Source organism: Salvelinus fontinalis, chromosome 36 (assembly GCF_029448725.1).
Source record: "Salvelinus fontinalis isolate EN_2023a chromosome 36, ASM2944872v1, whole genome shotgun sequence".
NCBI classification, from domain to species: Eukaryota; Metazoa; Chordata; class Actinopteri; order Salmoniformes; family Salmonidae; genus Salvelinus; species Salvelinus fontinalis.
The window spans coordinates 32,255,906-32,275,905 of record NC_074700.1 but is presented as its reverse complement, the minus strand read 5'-3'; the positions used below and the strand labels follow the sequence as shown (position 1 = coordinate 32,275,905).

Below are 20,000 nucleotides of genomic sequence, written 5' to 3'. Positions count from 1 at the left end.
GCCCTAGGACCATGCCTCAGGACTACCTGGCATGATGACTCCTTGCTGTCCCCAGTCCACCTGGCCGTGCTGCTGCTTCAGTTTCAACTGTTCTGCCTGTGGATTTGGAACCCTGACCTGTTCACCGGACATGCTACCTGTCCCAGACCTGCTGTTTTCAACTCTCTAGAGACAGCAGGAGCGGTAGAGATACTCTTAATGATCGGCTATGAAAAGCCAACTGACATTTACTCCTGAGGTGCTGACCTGTTGCACCCTCTACAACCACTGTGATTATTATTATCTGACCCTGCTGGTCATCTATGAACATTTGAACATCTTGGCCATGTTCTGTTATAATCTCCACCCGGGAACAGCCAGAGGAGGACTGGCCACCCCTCATAGCCTGGTTCCTCTCTAGGTTTCTTCCTAGGTTCTGGCCTTTCTAGGGAGTTTTTCCTAGCCACCGTGCTTCTACACCTGCATTGCTTGCTGTTTGGGGTTTTAGGCTGGGTTTCTGTACAGCACTTTGAGACATCAGCTGATGTACGAAGGGCTTTATCAATACATTTGATTTGATAGAGAGTGTGATTGATAGTGTGATAGAGAGTGTGATAGATAATGATAGTGTGATAGAGAGTGTGATAGATAGTGATAGTGTGATAGAGAGAGTGATAGAGAGTGATAGTGTGATAGATAATGATAGAGTGATAGAGAGTGTGATTGATAGTGTGATAGAGAGTGTGATAGATAATGATAGAGTGATAGAGAGTGTGATAGATAGTGATAGTGTGATAGAGAGAGTGATAGTGTGATAGAGAGAGTGATAGATAGTGATAGAGAGAGTGATAGATAGTGATAGTGTGATAGAGAGAGTGATAGATAGTGATAGAGAGAGTGATAGATAGTGATAGTGTGATAGAGAGAGTGATAGAGAGTGATAGTGTGACAGAGAGAGTGATAGAGAGTGATAGTGTGATAGAGAGAGTAATAGATAGTGATAGTGTGATAGAGAGAGTAATAGATAGTGATAGTGTGATAGAGAGAGTGATAGATAGTGATAGTGTGATAGAGAGTGATAGTGTGATAGAGAGAGTGATAGAGAGTGATAGTGTGATAGAGAGAGTGATAGAGAGTGATAGTGTGATAGAGAGAGTGATAGAGAGTGATAGTGTGATAGAGAGAGTGATAGTGTGATAGAGAGAGTGATAGAGAGTGATAGTGTGACAGAGAGAGTGATAGAGAGTGATAGTGTGATAGAGAGAGTGATAGATAGTGATAGTGTGATAGAGAGAGTGATAGATAGTGATAGTGTGATAGAGAGAGTGATAGATAGTGATAGTGTGATAGAGAGTGATAGTGTGATAGAGAGAGTGATAGTGTGATAGAGAGAGTGATAGAGAGTGATAGTGTGATAGAGAGAGTGATAGTGTGATAGAGAGAGTGATAGAGAGTGATAGTGTGATAGAGAGAGTGATAGAGAGTGATAGTGTGATAGAGAGAGTGATAGATAGTGATAGTGTGATAGAGAGAGTGATAGATAGTGATAGTGTGATAGAGAGAGTGATAGAGAGTGTGTGTAATTTCCCAGTCCCTATTGTGTCATGTTGCTGTAATGTTGCCGTTTCCTGTAACTGGATAAAAAGTGGTTTTAAAAAGTGACATATCTGTAGTGGCACTTGATCGTAATAGTGTGTGTGTAAGTGTGTGTGTAAGTGTGTGTGTAAGTGTGTGTGTGAGTGTGTGTGTAAGTGTGTGTGTGAGTGTGTGTGTAAGTGTGTGTGTGAGTGTGTGTGTAAGTGTGTGTGTGAGTGTGTGTGTGAGTGTGTGTGTGAGTGTGTGTGTGAGTGTGAGTGTGAGTGTGCGTGTGACTGTGTGTGTGAGTGTGTGTGTGAGTGTGTGTGTGAGTGTGTGTGTGAGTGTGTGTGTAAGTGTGTGTGTGAGTGTGTGTGTGAGTGTGTGTGTGAGTGTGTGTGTGAGTGTGTGTGTGAGTGTGTGTGTGAGTGTGTAACCGCTGACCTTCTTTAGCACAGGGGTCGAAGATGGCGAGGTCGTTGTCGGAGAGAGGAGGGGGCGGTACTTCCTCTGTAGGCTCCTCCCGCATCACAGAATCGAACAGCGAATCAAACTCCTCCTGAGACTGTGATTGGTCTGTCCTGAGGACGCAGGGCTGGAACGGAGTAAGAACTAGGGAAGAGAATAACATCTCAACAGTAAAGCCACAGCAAGACTGACAAATGTCCAGGACATCGAGAGGGGGACACCACATGACAGACACTTGTCGTCATTTTGGCAGGAGGCCCTTGGAGTGGCTTCCTCTCCGGTCGTTCATCTGCACAGATGTGAAAGAATGGGAACACAGTGGGCTATACTGGGGGTTGGGATTTACCACGGACCTCACGATACCATATTATCACAATACTTCGCTGCATATAGGTCATATATAAAATAATATTGGGATATGAGTGAGATGTGGTAGTCTCAACTAGCTATCTTCATGTGAATGTACTGTAAGTTGGCATAAGAGCATCTGCTAAATTACTCAAATGTAAAATGTTACGGTATAGATTGTTTTCCACCATCACTAGGAAAGGTGGGGGGGGGGGGGGGGGGGCCCTAGTCAGTTGTACAACTAAATGGATTCAACTGAAATGTGTTTTCTTGCATTTAACCCCCTGATTCAGAGAGGTGCGGGGTGGGGCTGCCTTAATCAACATCCACGGCGCCCGGGGAACAGTGGGTTAAACTGCCTTGTTCAGGGGCAGAACGACAGATTTTTTTTACCTTGTCAGGCTTTGGGGATTCGATCCGGCAACCTTTCGGTTACTGGCCCAACTCTCTAACCACCAAGCTATACCATAATGCTTTCAACCCCTCCTGTGTTTCCAGTTGACTGCAGAGAAAGTAGACGAGAAAAGGAGGATGCTACTTTTGACTGTAGAGCTGCAGACTTTTCGGCTGCGTTTCTGTCGATTTCTACACTGAACTATGTCAAATGTTGGCCTGTTGGAAACTACAACTCCCAACATACATTGCACAGTTTGGGCTTAATCTGATTTATCTCTAGAGAAACTGTACAATGTGCACATTGATTTCAGAAGAAAACAGAATGAAAATGGCATTAAAATCATTAAACCAACGTCTGTCAATTAGTTGTTTGAAAAATAAATAAAAAATATCTACGTAAAAAAAAATTTGCTCGGTGTGTTGTGCGTTTCTCTACGTTTCTCTACCTCTGTCGTCTAGCTTCAGATCGCCGGGTAGATCAGGAAGGTCCATTAACTCTTCCTCCTCCTCAGCTGTAGGTGTTACTGCCACTGGAGTAGGAGAACCCCCCATCTCACTATAGGCCTCAGCTGCAACCTCAGGCTCGACTAGATCCGTGCCCAGTGAAAGGCCTAACTTCTGAGGTTGGATAGGGGCCTCGGTCCCCTCCTCCTCCGCCGCTGGCTCACAGTCTGAGCCTTGACGCTGTGGCAGGGGGATGAGGGGGGGAGGGAGGGGGGTGGAGGAGGAGAGAGGAGAGGGGTCTAACGGCCTGATCACCTCTCCACCCTAGGGGAGAGGGGAGGGGGAGAGAGGGGTAGCGAGGGGAGGGAGATAGATGGGTAGAGAGGAGAAGGGGAGAGATGGGTAGAGAGAGGGGAGGGGGAGAGATGGGTAGAGAGAGGAGAGGGGGAGAGATGGGTAGAGAGAAGGGAGGGGGAGAGAGGGGTAGCGAGGGGAGAGAGATAGATGGGTAGAGAGAGTTTAGTTTACTAATTTGACAATTTTAGGGCATTTTTCACCCTGCCAGCTCCTATTAGTTCTATTGAGCACCGTGGCACCAACTCACCTTCCGGACGTTCTAATAACATTCTGTTGTACTATGTCACAATGGCAGCGTCGCTATAGTTGCTCTCGTTATTTACAGTTCAAATGTAAACAACAACAATAAAAATACTCATGGAACTCTGAGGTCGTCCTATTGTTTCCTATAGGGAAATATAGGCATGACTGTCTATTTTCGCCAAATATCTCACAATGCGTACATTTGGATTTTTTCAATTCAGATGACATTTTAATCATGAGAATCTCTTCTTTCTAATTATGTAAGTCTGGGCAGCGAGCTCGGTTGTCATCAAATATTAGCCCCAAAATACTTTTTGCCCTTGTAACGCTGAGCTCCCCCCATTGTTTTCCTATGGAGAGGCATGCCGGCCTATTTCACAATGTGTTTATTTTGATTTTTCCCAAGTCGGGCACCATTTTAAAAATCAGGAGAATGTCCTCTTTGTTATTATGTAAGTCTGGGCAGCGAGCTCGGTTGTCATCGATCACTAGATCAGAAAATAGTCCGAAGTTTTCATTTTTCCCTCTACTTTCTCATTACGCGGACATAAGCACCGTTGACACCATCGAGGTGCGGGTGTAAAACTTTCTACACAAGTTGTTTTTTATCTCGTTTCGTCCGACGAACAGATTGTTGTGGTAAAATAAAAACAGGATACATATTTTTTTGTGCCATTTAGGCAAAATTGAATTCTAAGTATCATAGAATGATTTTTAAGCCTTGAGAGAACTAAGACATGGATGGTGTGTTTGCGTTCCCCTCAGAGGGAGAATGGCCAAGTAAAAAATATTGAAGTGCCTTCGAACAGTAAATAGGTGCCAGATGCACTGGTTTCTGTCAAGAACTGCAACGCTGCTGGGGTTTTTCCACGCTCAGCAGTTTCCCATGTGTATCAAGAACGGTCCACCACCCAAAGGACATCTAAACAACTGGACATGATGGTGGGGGGAATTAGGAGTCAACATGGGCCCCCACCCAGAGGACATCTAACCAACTGGACACGATGGTGGGGGGAATTTGGAGTCAACATGGGCCCCCACCCAGAGGACATCTAACCAACTGGACACGATGGTGGGGGGGAATTAGGAGTCAACATGGGCCAGCATCCCTGTGGAACATTTGTCACCTTATAAGAGTCCATTCACCGACAAATTGAGGCTATTCTGAGGGCAAAAGTGGAGGGGGGGGGGGTGCAACTCAATATTAGGAAGGTGTTCCTAATGTCTGGTTTAGCACAACAACACATTGTAAATAATAATTTGTTCTTAACTGACTTGCCTAGTTAAATAAAGGTTAAATAAAGGTTAAAATAACGAAATAGTCCAGCAGCAGGAGAATTCACACTCAAAATAGTCTCTGTATGCTGTGATAGTTGTGTCGGATACATACGATACATGATGACTAATGAAAATACACACAGGAAAATTTAATTCCACAAATAAATTGTGCAAATGAACCTATAGACCAGGGGTGTCAAACTCATTCCACGGAGGGCCTAGTGTCTGCAGGTTTTTGGTTTTTCCTTTCAATAAAGCCCTAGACAACCAGGTGTGGGGAGTTCCTAACTAATTAGTGATGTTAATTCATCAATCAAGTATAAGGGAGGAGCGAAAACCCGCAGACACTCGGCCCCCCGTGGAATGAGTTTGACACCTGTGCTATAGACCGATAAACATAACGATCAAATGTGTTTCCAGTGACTGGTACTTCCATCAATGAATAAAAAGCATTGTTTTTGCGATGGGACTTTTATTTTCTCCCTGTCATTTTGGCCGGTAATTTCCAGCTAACGGAAGGAAACCCTTATGCTTGTTTATTTATATGTTTCTCACCCTTATGCTTGTTTATTTATATGTCTCTCACCCTTATGCTTGTTTATTTATATGTTTCTCACCCTTATGCTTGTTTATTTATATGTTTCTCACCCTTTGCTTGTTTATTTATATGTTTCTCACCCTTTGCTTGTTTATTTATATGTTTCTCACCCGTATGCTTGTTTATTTATGTTTCTCACCCTTATGCTTGTTTATTTATATGTTTCTCACCCTTATGCTTGTTTATTTATATGTTTCTCACCCTTATGCTTGTTTATTTATATGTTTCTCACCCTTTGCTTGTTTATTTATATGTTTCTCACCCTTTGCTTGTTTATTTATATGTTTCTCACCCTTTGCTTGTTTATTTATATGTTTCTCACCCGTATGCTTGTTTATTTATATGTTTCTCACCCTAAAGAAGTCCTTTAGCTGAGGGCTGTTGTAGAGAGCAGGGATATTGGTGGTGAACAGTAGCATGGCCTCAGCTGCACTCCTCCTCTCCTCGATCACCCCTTCATCAAACCTACCTGAGAGAGAGAGAGATGAAAAATTATAATAATTAGACTGACTGATTTACTAATTGATTGACTGATTCATTGATTAAAGATGCAGTCCGGGATCTTAAGCACAAAAAAAATTGGTAACATACTGTACGAATTGGTTTCGTAACATATCATCCGAATTGCAAAACATTTTTGAAAAAAATAAAAAAATCAGGACGTAACATATCATACGAAACGGAGAAATAAAGAGGGCATATAAGCAGACAATGAAAGCTCTTACAATATTTAATGATACCATTTCTCTTAAACAGGCTATAGTCTACATGCACACAAAAAAACGGGGACCCGTTTTAGCTGGAGCACAACTACTGGCTGAAATGATGCAAAAGTTCTGGAGTATCACTTTAACTGGGTCATACCAAAGAGCTGAGCGCCAGGGAACGAAGGGAACTCCTCCTGTCTCCTGAACAGGTTTCTGTGTGTGTACGACAGCTCTCCATACAGCTTCTTCAGTTCACTGTACCTTCTCCACACTAACACCTCCTTCACATCCTCAGGACGACGCTTGGAGACAAACTAGAGCGAGAGACAAGAAGAGAGAGTGAGAGAGAAAGATATGGTAGAACGGGTCAATGGGATGGAGGGAGAAGAGGAGCGAAGGAAGGGAGAGAGACAGGAAGAGAGAGAGAGAGAAAGATATGGTAGAATGGGGCAATGGGATAGAGGGAGAAGAGGAGCGAAGGAAGCAAGAGGGAGAGAGACAGGAAGAGAGAGAGAGAGAGAGAGAGAGAGAGAGAGAGAGAGAGAGAGAGAGAGAGAGAGAGAGAGAGAGAGAGAGAGAGATGGTAGAATGGGTCAATGGGATGGAGGGAGAAGAGGAGCGAAGGAAGGGAGAGAGACAGGAAGAGAGAGAGAGAGAGAGAGAGAGAGAGAGAGAAAGAGATGGTAGAATGGGTCAATGGGATGGAGGGAGAAGAGGAGCGAAGGAAGGGAGAGAGACAGGAAGAGAGAGAGAGAGAGAAAGAGATGGTAGAATGGGTCAATGGGATGGAGGGAGAAGAGGAGCGAAGGAAGAGAGAGAGACAGGAAGAGAGAGAGAGACAGATGGAAGGAAAGGACAAGGGTGATTCATCGAAAGTAAACATAGTGATGTGTGAACCGCATTTACATAGAATACATTTATAGTATGAACTTCCTGTTTTTATATTTAACTAGGCAAGTCATGGTACAAACATTATTAGGCACAGACAACAGCACAAAGGGCAAGACGGTAGAGACAACAATACATCACACGAAGCAGCCACGAAGGTCAGTAAGTGTCCATGATTGAGTCTTGGAATGTAGAGATACAACTGTCTCGTTTGAGTGGTTTTTGCCTGACATTCCAGTCTCTAGCTGCAGTGAACTGAAAAGAGGAGCGACCCAGGGATGTGTGTGTTTTGGTGACCTTTAACCGGATGTGACTGGCAGAACGGGTGTTGTATGTGGAGGATGAGGGCTGCAGTAGATATCTCAGATAGGGGGGAGTGAGGCCTAAGAGGGTTTTATAAATAAGCATCAACCAGTGGGTCTTGCGACGGGTTTACAGAGACGACCAGTTTACAGAAGAGTATAGAGTGCAGTGATGTGTCCTATAAAAAGCATTGGTGGCAAATCTGATGGCCGAATGGTAAATAACATCTAGCCGCTGGAGAGCACCCTTACCTGCCGATCTGTAAATTACATATCTGTAATCTAGCATGGGATGGATGGTCATCTGAATCAGGGTTAGTTTGGCAGCTGGGGTAAAAGAGGAGCGATTACGATAGAGGAAACCAAGTCTAGATGTAACCTTAGCCTGCAGCTTTGATGTGTGCTGAGAGAAGGACAGTGTAACCATCTAGCCATACTCCCAGGTACTTGTATGAGGGGACTACCTCAAGCTCTAAACCCTCAGAGGTAGTAATCACACAGGTGGGGAGAGGGGTATTCTTCTTACCGAAACCACATGACCTTTGTTTTGAAGGTGTTCATAGGATAGGAGTATTTACATGCACAATACTATCAGCAGCGAGAAGGCAAGTGGGAGGAGAAGGGTGTGTGTGTAGACGGGGGGGGGGGGGGGGGTATAACTACCCAAAGGGGTAGTTAGTCACGGGGGGGTTCGATGCTCAAATCATGCAACAAATCACGAGTTCCCAACAATGCCCCTTTGGAATTGATTAGCTAGCTAGCTAATAGATGTGCTTGACATGACAATGGACCACTGACACTGTCTATTGAGCTAAGGTACATATATATGCATTGTGTAAGTCTATCCTGACACCATGACAACGTCTCTATTAGCTAGCTATAAACAAGACTATTGCTGACAGTCAAAACAATGCATTAGAATGGCTAACGCTAACCAGCTACATAGTGGCTAACATTACTAAGATACAAGATAAGACGAATTGACAAACCGACCCTTGCGGTGACTTTATATTCCGTGTGTCCCTTCTCGTGTGTGCGTGGTTCTGTCACCGAGAAAAAACGGTAATATTCTTCTTTCTCTTTCTTCCGAGACATCGCAGTGTGGAGTACAGATGTATACACTTGTGGTTGTCACTAATTACCACACGCACAAAGTCAAAATGGGTACATCGTAAAAATTCATGAAAATAAAAAATGTACTTTTTGGTCTTAATTTAAGGTTATAATTAGGCACAGGGTTAGCAGTGTGATTATGGTTAGGTTTAAAATCAGATTGTAGAAATAGGCGGGATTTAGCAATAATTATGACTTTGTGGCTGTGGTAACTAATGACGACCCCGTTTCGATTTTTCTCCACTCTAGCTTCCTGGTTGGTGGCGTAGTCTTTGCGTGAGCAGTGACAGCCAAGACACTCTCCTCTTTTGAAGGGAGATCTCGTCAGGTAAGAGATTCAACTTTTATATGAAAAGTTTACACTATAAGCCTTTTTTTGAATCTATGGATTTTTTTTTTTTTAATGATATGTTAACATTAATGTTATAAGGTGCATGTCTTATTTGACCATCTTCAGAGACCATAAGTAACCCACAGGGGGCGCGATCTATCTTTTGTCACCAGCCGGTCAAGCATATGTAATGACCCTATCATGAGCGAGAGAGATTATATTTCCCATGCCAATAAAGCCCTTAAATTGAAATTTAGAGAGAGAGAGAGAGAGAGAGAGAGATATGCTCTGGTCCTGGGGCTCTGTTCACAAACACAAACAGACCCCACAGAGGCCCAGGACAGCAACACAATTAGACCCAACCAAATCATGAGAAAACAAAAAGAGAATTACTTGACACATTGGGACGAATTAACAAAAAAACTGAGCAAACTATAATGCTATTTGGCCTTAAACAGAGAGTACACAGTGGCAGAATACCTGACTACTGTGACTGACCCCAAATTAAGGAAAGCTTTGACTATGTACAGACTCAGTGAGCATAGCCTTACTATTGAGAAAGGCCGCCGTAGGCAGACATGACTCTCAAGAGAAGACAGGCTATGTGCACACTGCCCACAAAATGAGGTGGAAACTGAGCTGCACTTCCTAACCTCCTGCCAAATGTATGACCCTATTAGAGACAAAATATTTCCCTCAGATTACACAGATCCACAAAGAATTCGAAAATAATACCAATTTTGATAAACTCCCATATCTACTGGGTGAAATACCACAGTGTGCCATCACAGCAGCAAGATGTGTGACCTGTTGCCACAACAAAAAGGACAACCAGTGAAGAACAAACACCACTGTAAATACAACTAAATGTTTATGTTTATTTATTTTCCCTTTTTTACTTTAAAACTATTTGCACATGGTTACAACACTGTATATAGACATAATATGACATTTGAAATGTCTTTATTCTTTTGGAACTTGTGTTTGTATAATATTTATTGTTCACTTTTGTTGTTCCAGTTCAAATGTAAACATATTTTAGCCAATAAAGCCCTTAAATTGAAATTGAGAGAGAGAGAGAGATGGAGGAAGGTTAAACATGTCACCAGCCTATCAGGTATATGTAATCACCCACTCATCAAATCAAATCAAATGCTATTTGTCACATGCGCCGAATACTACAGGTGTAGACCTTACCGTGAAATGTTTACTTTACAAGCCCTTAACCAACCAAATAGAGTTAAAATATTTTTTTTACTAAATAAACTAAATTGAAGAAAAAAAGTAACCCAAGAAAATTACATTACAATGTAAATTGTTTGGGTGGCCATTTGATTAATTGTTCAGCAGTCTTATGGCTTGGGGGTAGAAGCTGTGAAGGAACCTTATGGTCCCATACTTGGCGCTAGGACCAAATGGTCCTAGAAATTCTCGACCCGCTCCACTACAGCCCCGTTGATGTTAATGGGGGCCTGTTCGGTCCGCCTCTTCCTGTAGTCCACGATCCTTTGTCTCGCTCACGTTGTAGGAGAGGTTGTTGTCCTGGCACCACACTGCCAGGTCTCTGACCTCCTACCTATAGGCTGTCTCATCGTTGTCGGTGATCAGGCCTACCACTGTTGTGTCGTCAGCAAACTTAATGATGGTGTTGGAGTCGTGCTTGGCCACGCAGTCGTGGGTGAACAGGGAGTACAGGAGGGGACTAAGCATGCACCCCTGAGGGACCCCAGTGTTGACGATCAGCGTGGCAGATGTGTTGTTGCTTACCCTTACCACCTGGGGGAGGTCTGACAGGAAGTCCAGGAACAAGTTGCAGAGGGAGGTGTTTAGCCCAGAGTCCTTAGCTTAGTGATGAGCTTTGAGACCACTACAGTGGTTGAACATTTCACCAGCCTATCAGGTATATGTAATGACCCTATCATGAGAAAGGGAGAGTAACCTGACAGAGATAATGGTTGTTAATGTTCAACCTCACATAAAACAGCTGGCGTTGCTCTAACACAGGGGTGACACAGTTAGTAGAGAGAGAGAGAGAGAGAGAGAGAGAGACATTTGAAGGTGAAGAAAAGGGAGAACCATCTTTACAAGGTGACATCAGTAAAGATGTGGTCTCAGAGCAACCTGGTCTCAGAGCATTTTTGTATTATTCTGTACGTAAATCCGAGACACTCCCTTTAGTATGTTATGTTAGAAATTCTAGCTAGGTGGCTAACGTTAGCTAGCTGGTTAATGTTAGCTAGGCTAGGGGTTAGGGTTAAGGTTAAGTTTAGGAGTTAGATTAGGGTTAGGGTTAGCTAAAAGGGTTAGGGGAAGGGATAGCTAACATGCTAAGTAGTTGCAAAGTTGCTAAAAAAGAACCAAGTAGTTGAAAAGTTGCCAATTAACTAAAATGTTAAAGTTGTCTGTGATTAGATTCAAACTCGCTGTCACGACTTCCGCCGAAGTCGGCTCCTCTCCTTGTTCGGGCGGCGTTCGGCGGTCGACGTCACCGGCTTTCTAGCCATCGCTCTCCATTTTTCATGTATCCATTTGTTTTGTCTTGTTCCCTTCACACCTGGTTTTCATTCCCCAATCAATCCATATGTATATATTCCTCTGTTCCCCATCATGTCTTTGTGTAAGATTGTTTGTTTTACGTGTATTTTGGAATTGTGGATATTGTTACGCGCATTACTTTTTGTCTATGCTCCGTGTTTTGGAGACATTTTATGTTACTTTGTGCTGTCATTTTGGACCGGAATAAAAAGTGCGCCTGTTCACTACACTCTGCTCTCCTGCACCTGACTTCGCCTCCTGTACACACTCCTAACACTCGCAATCTTTGGGTTAAACACCCATCCACCCTGACCAACCACCTTCGTTTCCCTTTACCTTAAGTTACCATCTGTCTTATGTAACCATACCAAATGTAACATATCATACTAATTTGAGTATCCCGGATTTACATTTACTTTGTTAGGTTTAGTCTATGAGACCAAGCTGTACTGTCTCCCTTCTGCGTATTCATGCAGTGTCTGAGTTAGTCTATGTCTGTAGAATGATACACTCCAACAACTACTACACAACTGGAAATGTATCGGTTCCAACGATTCAACAGTAGCCTCACTTAGAGAACAGAACTCCAGAACACATTCTACAGTAGCCTCACGTAGAGAACAGAACTCTAAAACACATTCTACAGTAACCTCACTTAGAGAACAGAACCCCAGAACACATTCTACAATAGCCTCACTTAGAGAACAGAACTCCAGAACACATTCTACAGTAGCCTCACGTAGAGAACAGAACTCTAAAACACATTCTACAGTAACCTCACTTAGAGAACAGAACCCCAGAACACATTCTACAATAGCCTCACTTAGAGAACAGAACTCCAGAACACATTCTACAGTAGCCTCACGTAGAGAACAGAACTCCAGAACACATTCTACAGTAGCCTCACTTAGAGAACAGAACTCCAGAACACATTCTACAGTAGCCTCACGTAGAGAACAGAACTCCAGAACACATTCTACAGTAGCCTCACTTAGAGAACAGAACTCCAGACCACATTCTACAGTAGCCTCACTTAGGTAACAGAACTCCAGAACACATTCTACAGTAGCCATAGAGAACAGAACTCCAGAACACATTCTACAGTAGCCTCACGTAGAGAACAGAACTCCAGAACACATTCTACAGTAGCCTTAGAGAACAGAACTCCAGAACACATTCTACAGTAGCCTTAGAGAACAGAACTCCAGAACACATTCTACAGTAGCCTCACGTAGAGAACAGAACTCCGGAACACATTCTACAGTAGCCTTAGATAACAGAACTCCAGAACACATTCTACAGTAGCCTCACTTAGAGAACAGAACTCCAGAACACATTCTACAGTAACCTCACGTAGAGAACAGAACTCCAGAACACATTCTACAGTAGCCTCACTTAGAGAACAGAACTCCAGAACACATTCTACAGTAGCCTCACTTAGAGAACAGAACTCAGAACACATTCTACAGTAGCCTCACTTAGAGAATATAACTCCAGAACACATTCTACAGTAGCCCCACTTAGAGAACAGAACTCCAGAACACATTCTACAGTAGCTTCACGTAGAGAACAGAACTCCAGAACACATTCTACAGTAGCCTTAGAGAACAGAACTCCTTAACACATTCTACAGTAGCCTCATGTAGAGAACAGAACTCCAGAACACATTCTACAGTAGCCTTAGAGAACAGAACTCCAGAACACATTCTACAGTAGCCTCATGTAGAGAACAGAACTCCAGAACACATTCTACAGTAGCCTCACGTAGAGAACAGAACTCCAGAACACATTCTACAGTAGCCTCACTTAGAGAACAGAACTCCGGAACACATTCTACAGTAGCCTCACTTAGGTAACAGAACTCCAGAACACATTCTACAGTAGCCTCACTTAGATAACAGAACTCCAGAACACATTCTACAGTAGCCTCACTTAGAGAACAGAACTCCAGAACACATTCTACAGTAGCCTCACGTAGAAACAGAACTCCAGAACACATTATACAGTAGCCTCACGTAGAGAACAGAACTCCAGAACACATTCTACAGTAGCCTCACGTAGAGAACAGAACTCCAGAACACATTCTACAGTAGCCTCACTTAGAGAACAGAACTCCAGAACACATTCTACAGTAGCCTCACTTAGGTAACAGAACTCCAGAACACATTCTACAGTAGCCTTAGAGAACAGAACTCCAGAACACATTCTACAGTAGCCTCACTTAGGTAACAGAACTCCAGAACACATTCTACAGTAGCCTTAGATAACAGAACTCCAGAACACATTCTACAGTAGCCTTAGAGAACAGAACTCCAGAACACATTCTACAGTAGCCTCACGTAGAGAACAGAACTCCAGAATACATTCTACAGTAACCTTAGATAACAGAACTCCAGAACACATTCTACAGTAGCCTTAGAGAACAGAACTCCAGAACACATTCTACAGTAGCCTCACGTAGAGAACAGAACTCCAGAACACATTCTACAGTAGCCTCACTTAGGTAACAGAACTCCAGAACACATTCTACAGTAGCCTCACTTAGGTAACAGAACTCCAGAACACATTCTACAGTAGCCTCACGTAGATAACAGAACTCCAGAACACATTCTACAGTAGCCTCACGTAGAGAACAGAACTCCAGAACACATTCTACAGTAGCCTCACTTAGAGAACAGAACTCCAGAACACATTCTACAGTAGCCTCACTTAGATAACAGAACTCCAGAACACATTCTACAGTAACCTTAGATAACAGAACTCCAGAACACATTCTACAGTAACCTCACTTAGATAACAGAACTCCAGAACACATTCTACAGTAGCCTCACGTAGAGAACAGAACTCCAGAACACATTCTACAGTAGCCTTAGAGAACAGAACTCCAGAACACATTCTACAGTAACCTCACGTAGAGAACAGAACTCCAGAACACATTCTACAGTAGCCTCACTTAGAGAACAGAACTCCAGAACACATTCTACAGTAGCCTCACTTAGAGAACAGAACTCCAGAACACATTCTACAGTAGCCTTAGAGAACAGAACTCCAGAACACATTCTACAGTAGCCTCACGTAGAGAACAGAACTCCAGAACACATTCTACAGTAGCCTCACTTAGGTAACAGAACTCCAGAACACATTCTACAGTAGCCTCACTTAGGTAACAGAACTCCAGAACACATTCTACAGTAACCTCACGTAGAGAACAGAACTCCAGAACACATTCTACAGTAGCCTCACGTAGAGAACAGAACTCCAGAACACATTCTACAGTAGCCTCACTTAGGTAACAGAACTCCAGAACACATTCTACAGTAGCCTTAGAGAACAGAACTCCAGACCACATTCTACAGTAGCCTCACTTAGGTAACAGAACTCCAGAACACATTCTACAGTAGCCTTAGAGAACAGAACTCCAGAACACATTCTACAGTAGCCTCACGTAGAGAACAGAACTCCAGAATACATTCTACAGTAACCTTAGATAACAGAACTCCAGAACACATTCTACAGTAGCCTTAGAGAACAGAACTCCAGAACACATTCTACAGTAGCCTCACGTAGAGAACAGAACTCCAGAACACATTCTACAGTAGCCTCACTTAGGTAACAGAACTCCAGAACACATTCTACAGTAGCCTCACTTAGGTAACAGAACTCCAGAACACATTCTACAGTAGCCTCACGTAGATAACAGAACTCCAGAACACATTCTACAGTAGCCTCACGTAGAGAACAGAACTCCAGAACACATTCTACAGTAGCCTCACTTAGAGAACAGAACTCCAGAACACATTCTACAGTAGCCTCACTTAGATAACAGAACTCCAGAACACATTCTACAGTAACCTTAGATAACAGAACTCCAGAACACATTCTACAGTAACCTCACTTAGATAACAGAACTCCAGAACACATTCTACAGTAGCCTCACGTAGAGAACAGAACTCCAGAACACATTCTACAGTAGCCTTAGAGAACAGAACTCCAGAACACATTCTACAGTAGCCTCACTTAGAGAACAGAACTCCAGAACACATTCTACAGTAGCCTCACTTAGAGAACAGAACTCCAGAACACATTCTACAGTAGCCTCACTTAGAGAACAGAACTCCGGAACACATTCTACAGTAGCCTCACTTAGGTAACAGAACTCCAGAACACATTCTACAGTAACATCACTTAGAGAACAGAACTCCAGAACACATTCTACAGTAGCCTCACGTAGAGAACAGAACTCCAGAACACATTCTACAGTAGCCTCACTTTTTTATTTATTTATTTTTATTTCACCTTTATTTAACCAGGTAGGCAAATTGAGAACACGTTCTCATTTACAATTGCGACCTGGCCAAGATAAAGCAAAGCAGTTCGACACATACAACAACACATAGTTACACATGGAGTAAAACAAACATACAGTCAATAATACAGTGAAAAATAAGTCTATATACAATATGAGCAAGTGAGGTGAGATAAGGGAGGTGAAGGCAAACAAAATATATATATAAATAAATAAAAATATAAAAAGGCCATGGTGGCGAAGTAAATACAATATAGCAAGTAAAAAAAAGTAAAAAAAGTAGAGATAGTAGAGATAGAAAAAAGTAGAGATAGAAATAATGGGGTGCAAAGGAGCAAAATAAATAAATAAATAAATACAGTAGGTAAAGAGGTAGTTGTTTGGGCTAAATTATAGATGGGCTATGTACAGGTGCAGTAATCTATGAGCTGCTCTGACAGCTGGTGCTTAAAGCTAGTGAGGGAGATAAGTGTTTCCAGTTTCAGAGATTTTTGTAGTTCGTTCCAGTCATTGGCAGCAGAGAACTGGAAGGAGAGGCGGCCAAAGGAAGAATTGGTTTTGGGGGTGACCAGAGAGATATACCTGCTGGAGCGCGTGCTACAGGTAGGTGCTGCTATGGTGACCAGCGAGCTGAGATAAGGGGGGACTTTACCTAGCAGGGTCTTGTAGATGACCTGGAGCCAGTGGGTTTGACGACGAGTATGAAGCGAGGGCCAGCCAACGAGAGTGTACAGGTCGCAGTGGTGGGTAGTATATGGGGCTTTGGTGACAAAACGGATGGCACTGTGATAGACTGCATCCAATTTATTGAGTAGGGTTTTGGAGGCTATTTTGTAAATGACATCACCGAAGTCGAGGACTGGTAGGATGGTCAGTTTTACAAGGGTATGTTTGGCAGCATGAGTGAAGGATGCTTTGTTGCGGAATAGGAAGCCAATTCTAGATTTAACTTTGGATTGGAGATGTTTGATGTGAGTCTGGAAGGAGAGTTTACAGTCTAACCAGACACCTAGGTATTTGTAGTTGTCCACATATTCTAAGTCAGAGCCGTCCAGAGTAGTGATGTTGGACAGGCGGGCAGGTGCAGGCAGCGATCGGTTGAAGAGCATGCATTTAGTTTTACTTGTATTTAAGAGCAAATGGAGGCCACGGAAGGAGAGTTGTATGGCATTGAAGCTCGCCTGGAGGGTTGTTAACACAGTGTCAAAAGAAGGGCCAGAAGTATACAGAATAGTGTCGTCTGCGTAGAGATGGATCAGAGAATCACCAGCAGCAAGAGCGACATCATTGATGTATACAGAGAAGAGAGTCGGTCCAAGAATTGAACCCTGTGGCACCCCCATAGAGACTGCCAGAGGCCCGGACAACAGACCCTCCGATTTGACACACTGAACTCGATCAGAGAAGTAGTTGGTGAACCAGGCGAGGCAATCATTAGAGAAACCAAGGCTGTCGAGTCTGCCGATGAGGATGTGGTGATTGACAGAGTCAAAAGCCTTGGCCAGGTCAATGAATACGGCTGCACAGTATTGTTTCCTATTGATGGCGGTTAAGATATCGTTTATGACCTTGAGCGTGGCTGAGGTGCACCCATGGCCAGCTCTGAAACCAGATTGCATAGTGGAGAAGGTATGGTGGGATTCGAAATGGTCGGTAATCTGTTTGTTGACTTGGCTTTCGAAGACCTTAGAAAGGCAGGGTAGGATAGATATAGGTCTGTAGCTGTTAGGGTCAAGAGTGTCCCCCCCTTTGAAGAGGGGGATAACCGCAGCTGCTTTCCAATCTTTGGGAATCTCAGACGACACGAAAGAGAGGTTGAAAAGGCTAGTAATAGGGGTGGCAACAATTTCAGCAGATAGTTTTAGAAAGAAAGGGTCCAGATTATCTAGCCCGGCTGATTTGTAGGGGTCCAGATTTTGCAGCTCTTTCAGAACATCAGCTGCCTGTATTTGGGAGAAAGAGAAATGGGGAAGGCTTGGGCGAGTAGCAGAGGGGAGGGCAGTGCTGTTGACCGGGGTAGGGGCAGCCAGGTGGAAAGCATGGCCAGCCGTAGAAAAATGCTTATTGAAATTCTCAATTATAGTGGATTTGTCGGTGGTGACAGTGTTTCCTATCTTCAGTGCAGTTGGAAGCTGGGAGGAGGTGTTCTTATTCTCCATGGACTTTACAGTGTCCCAGAACTTTTTTGAATTTGTGTTGCAGGAAGCAAATTTCTGCTTGAAAAAGCTAGCCTTGGCTTTTCTAACTGCCTGTGTATATTGGTTTCTAGCTTCCCTGAAAAGTTGCATATCACGGGGGCTGTTCGATGCTAATGCAGAACGCCATAGGATGTTTTTCTGTTGGTTAAGGGCAGTCAGGTCAGGAGAGAACCAAGGGCTATATCTGTTCCTGGTTCTAAATTTCTTGAATGGGGCATGCTTATTCAAGATGGTGAGGAAGTCATTTTTAAAAAATATCCAGGCATCCTCTACTGACAGGATGAGATCAATATCCTTCCAGGATACATCGGCCAGGTCGATCAGAAAGGCCTGCTCGCTGAAGTGTTTCAGGGAGCGTTTGATAGTGATGAGTGGAGGTCGTTTGACCGCTGACCCATTACGGATGCAGGCAATGAGGCAGTGATCGCTGAGATCTTGGTTGAAAACAGCAGAGGTGTATTTGGAGGGCAAGTTGGTTAGGATGATATCTATGAGGGTGCCCGTGTTTACGGAATTGGGGTGGTACCTGGTAGGTTCATTGATAATTTGTGTGAGATTGAGGGCATCAAGCTTAGATTGTAGGATGGCTGGGGTGTTAAGCATGTTCCAATTTAGGTCGCCTAGCAGCACGAGCTCTGAAGATAGATGGGGGGCAATCAGTTCACATATGGTGTCCAGAGCACAGCTGGGGGCAGAGGGTGGTCTATAGCAGGCGGCAACGGTGAGAGACTTGTTTTTAGAGAGGTGGATTTTTAAAAGTAGAAGTTCAAATTGTTTGGGTACAGACCTGGATAGTAATACAGAACTCTGCGGGCTATCTCTGCAGTAGATTACAACACCGCCGCATATGGCCGTTCTATCTTGTCTGAAAATCTTGTAGTTAGGGATGAAAATGTCAGAATTTTTGGTGGTCTTTCTAAGCCAGGATTCAGACACGGCTAAAACATCCGGGTTGGCAGAGTGAGCTAAAGCAGTGAACAAAACAAACTTAGGGAGGAGGCTTCTAATGTTAACATGCATGAAACCAAGGCTATTACGGTTACAGAAGTCATCAAAAGAGAGCGCCTGGGGAATAGGAGTGGAGCTAGGTACTGCAGGGCCTGGATTCACCTCTACATCACCAGAGGAACAGAGGAGGAGTAGGATAAGGGTACGGCTAAAAGCTATGAGAATTGGTTGTCTGGAGCATCTAGAACAGAGAGTAAAAGGACGTTTCTGGGGGCGATAAAATAGCTTCAAGGAATAATGTACAGACAAAGGTATGGTAGGATGTGAATACAGTGGAGGTAAACCTAGGTATTGAGTGATGATGAGAGAGATATTGTCTCTAGAAACATCATTGAAACCAGGTGATGTCATCGCATATGTGGGTGGTGGAAATGAAAGGTTGGATATGGTATAGTGAGCAGGGCTAGAGGCCCTACAGTGAAATAAGCCAATAAACACTAACCAGAACAGCAGTGGACAAGGCATATTTACATTAAGGAGAGGCATGCTTAATCGAGTGATCAATAAGGGTCCAGTGAGTAGAGGTTGGTTGGGGTCACGGCGATCCAGACAGCTGGCCGGGTAGATGGCTATCGGTAGCAAGATAGCATAGGATGGAGGTCTATTTTTAGACACCTCGTGCGTTTCCGTCGGTAGATTAGTGGGGTTCCGTGTCTTGTAGAGGGGATCAATCCAATTGGCAAAATAGATATAGTGACCCAAGAGAAAAAATAAAAAAAATTGTCCGAAATACTTATTAAGATAGCAGCCGATAAGACAGCTAACGATTAGCGGGCCCCAGGTGAGCGTTCAGGTAACGTCGCGACGGAAGTGCCAGTTGGATAATTCCCTCGGGCAGATAACGTCGGCAGTCAATCGTGAAGGCCCGGTGGGGCTCCGTATCTGCAGCAAAAAAAAAAAACGGGTCCGGATAGGTGACTGTAGCC

At 43.6% G+C, this 20,000-nt stretch overlaps 1 protein-coding gene across 1 annotated transcript in view; it reads right to left on the bottom strand.

The window, feature by feature from the left end:
• snx15 (sorting nexin 15) overlaps nt 1-8,956 on the bottom strand; it is a 16,916-nt gene extending 7,960 nt beyond the window's left edge. The window contains exons 1-5 of the mRNA XM_055901321.1: nt 8,577-8,956; nt 6,551-6,707; nt 6,040-6,155; nt 3,213-3,534; nt 1,999-2,166 (exon numbers count right to left, since the gene is read on the bottom strand). Coding sequence (XP_055757296.1) covers nt 1,999-2,166; nt 3,213-3,534; nt 6,040-6,155; nt 6,551-6,707; nt 8,577-8,678 — 865 coding nt within the window. The 5' untranslated portion in view covers nt 8,679-8,956. The remainder of the gene's footprint in view (nt 1-1,998; nt 2,167-3,212; nt 3,535-6,039; nt 6,156-6,550; nt 6,708-8,576) is intronic.
• Nucleotides 8,957-20,000: the final 11,044 nt, after the last annotated feature.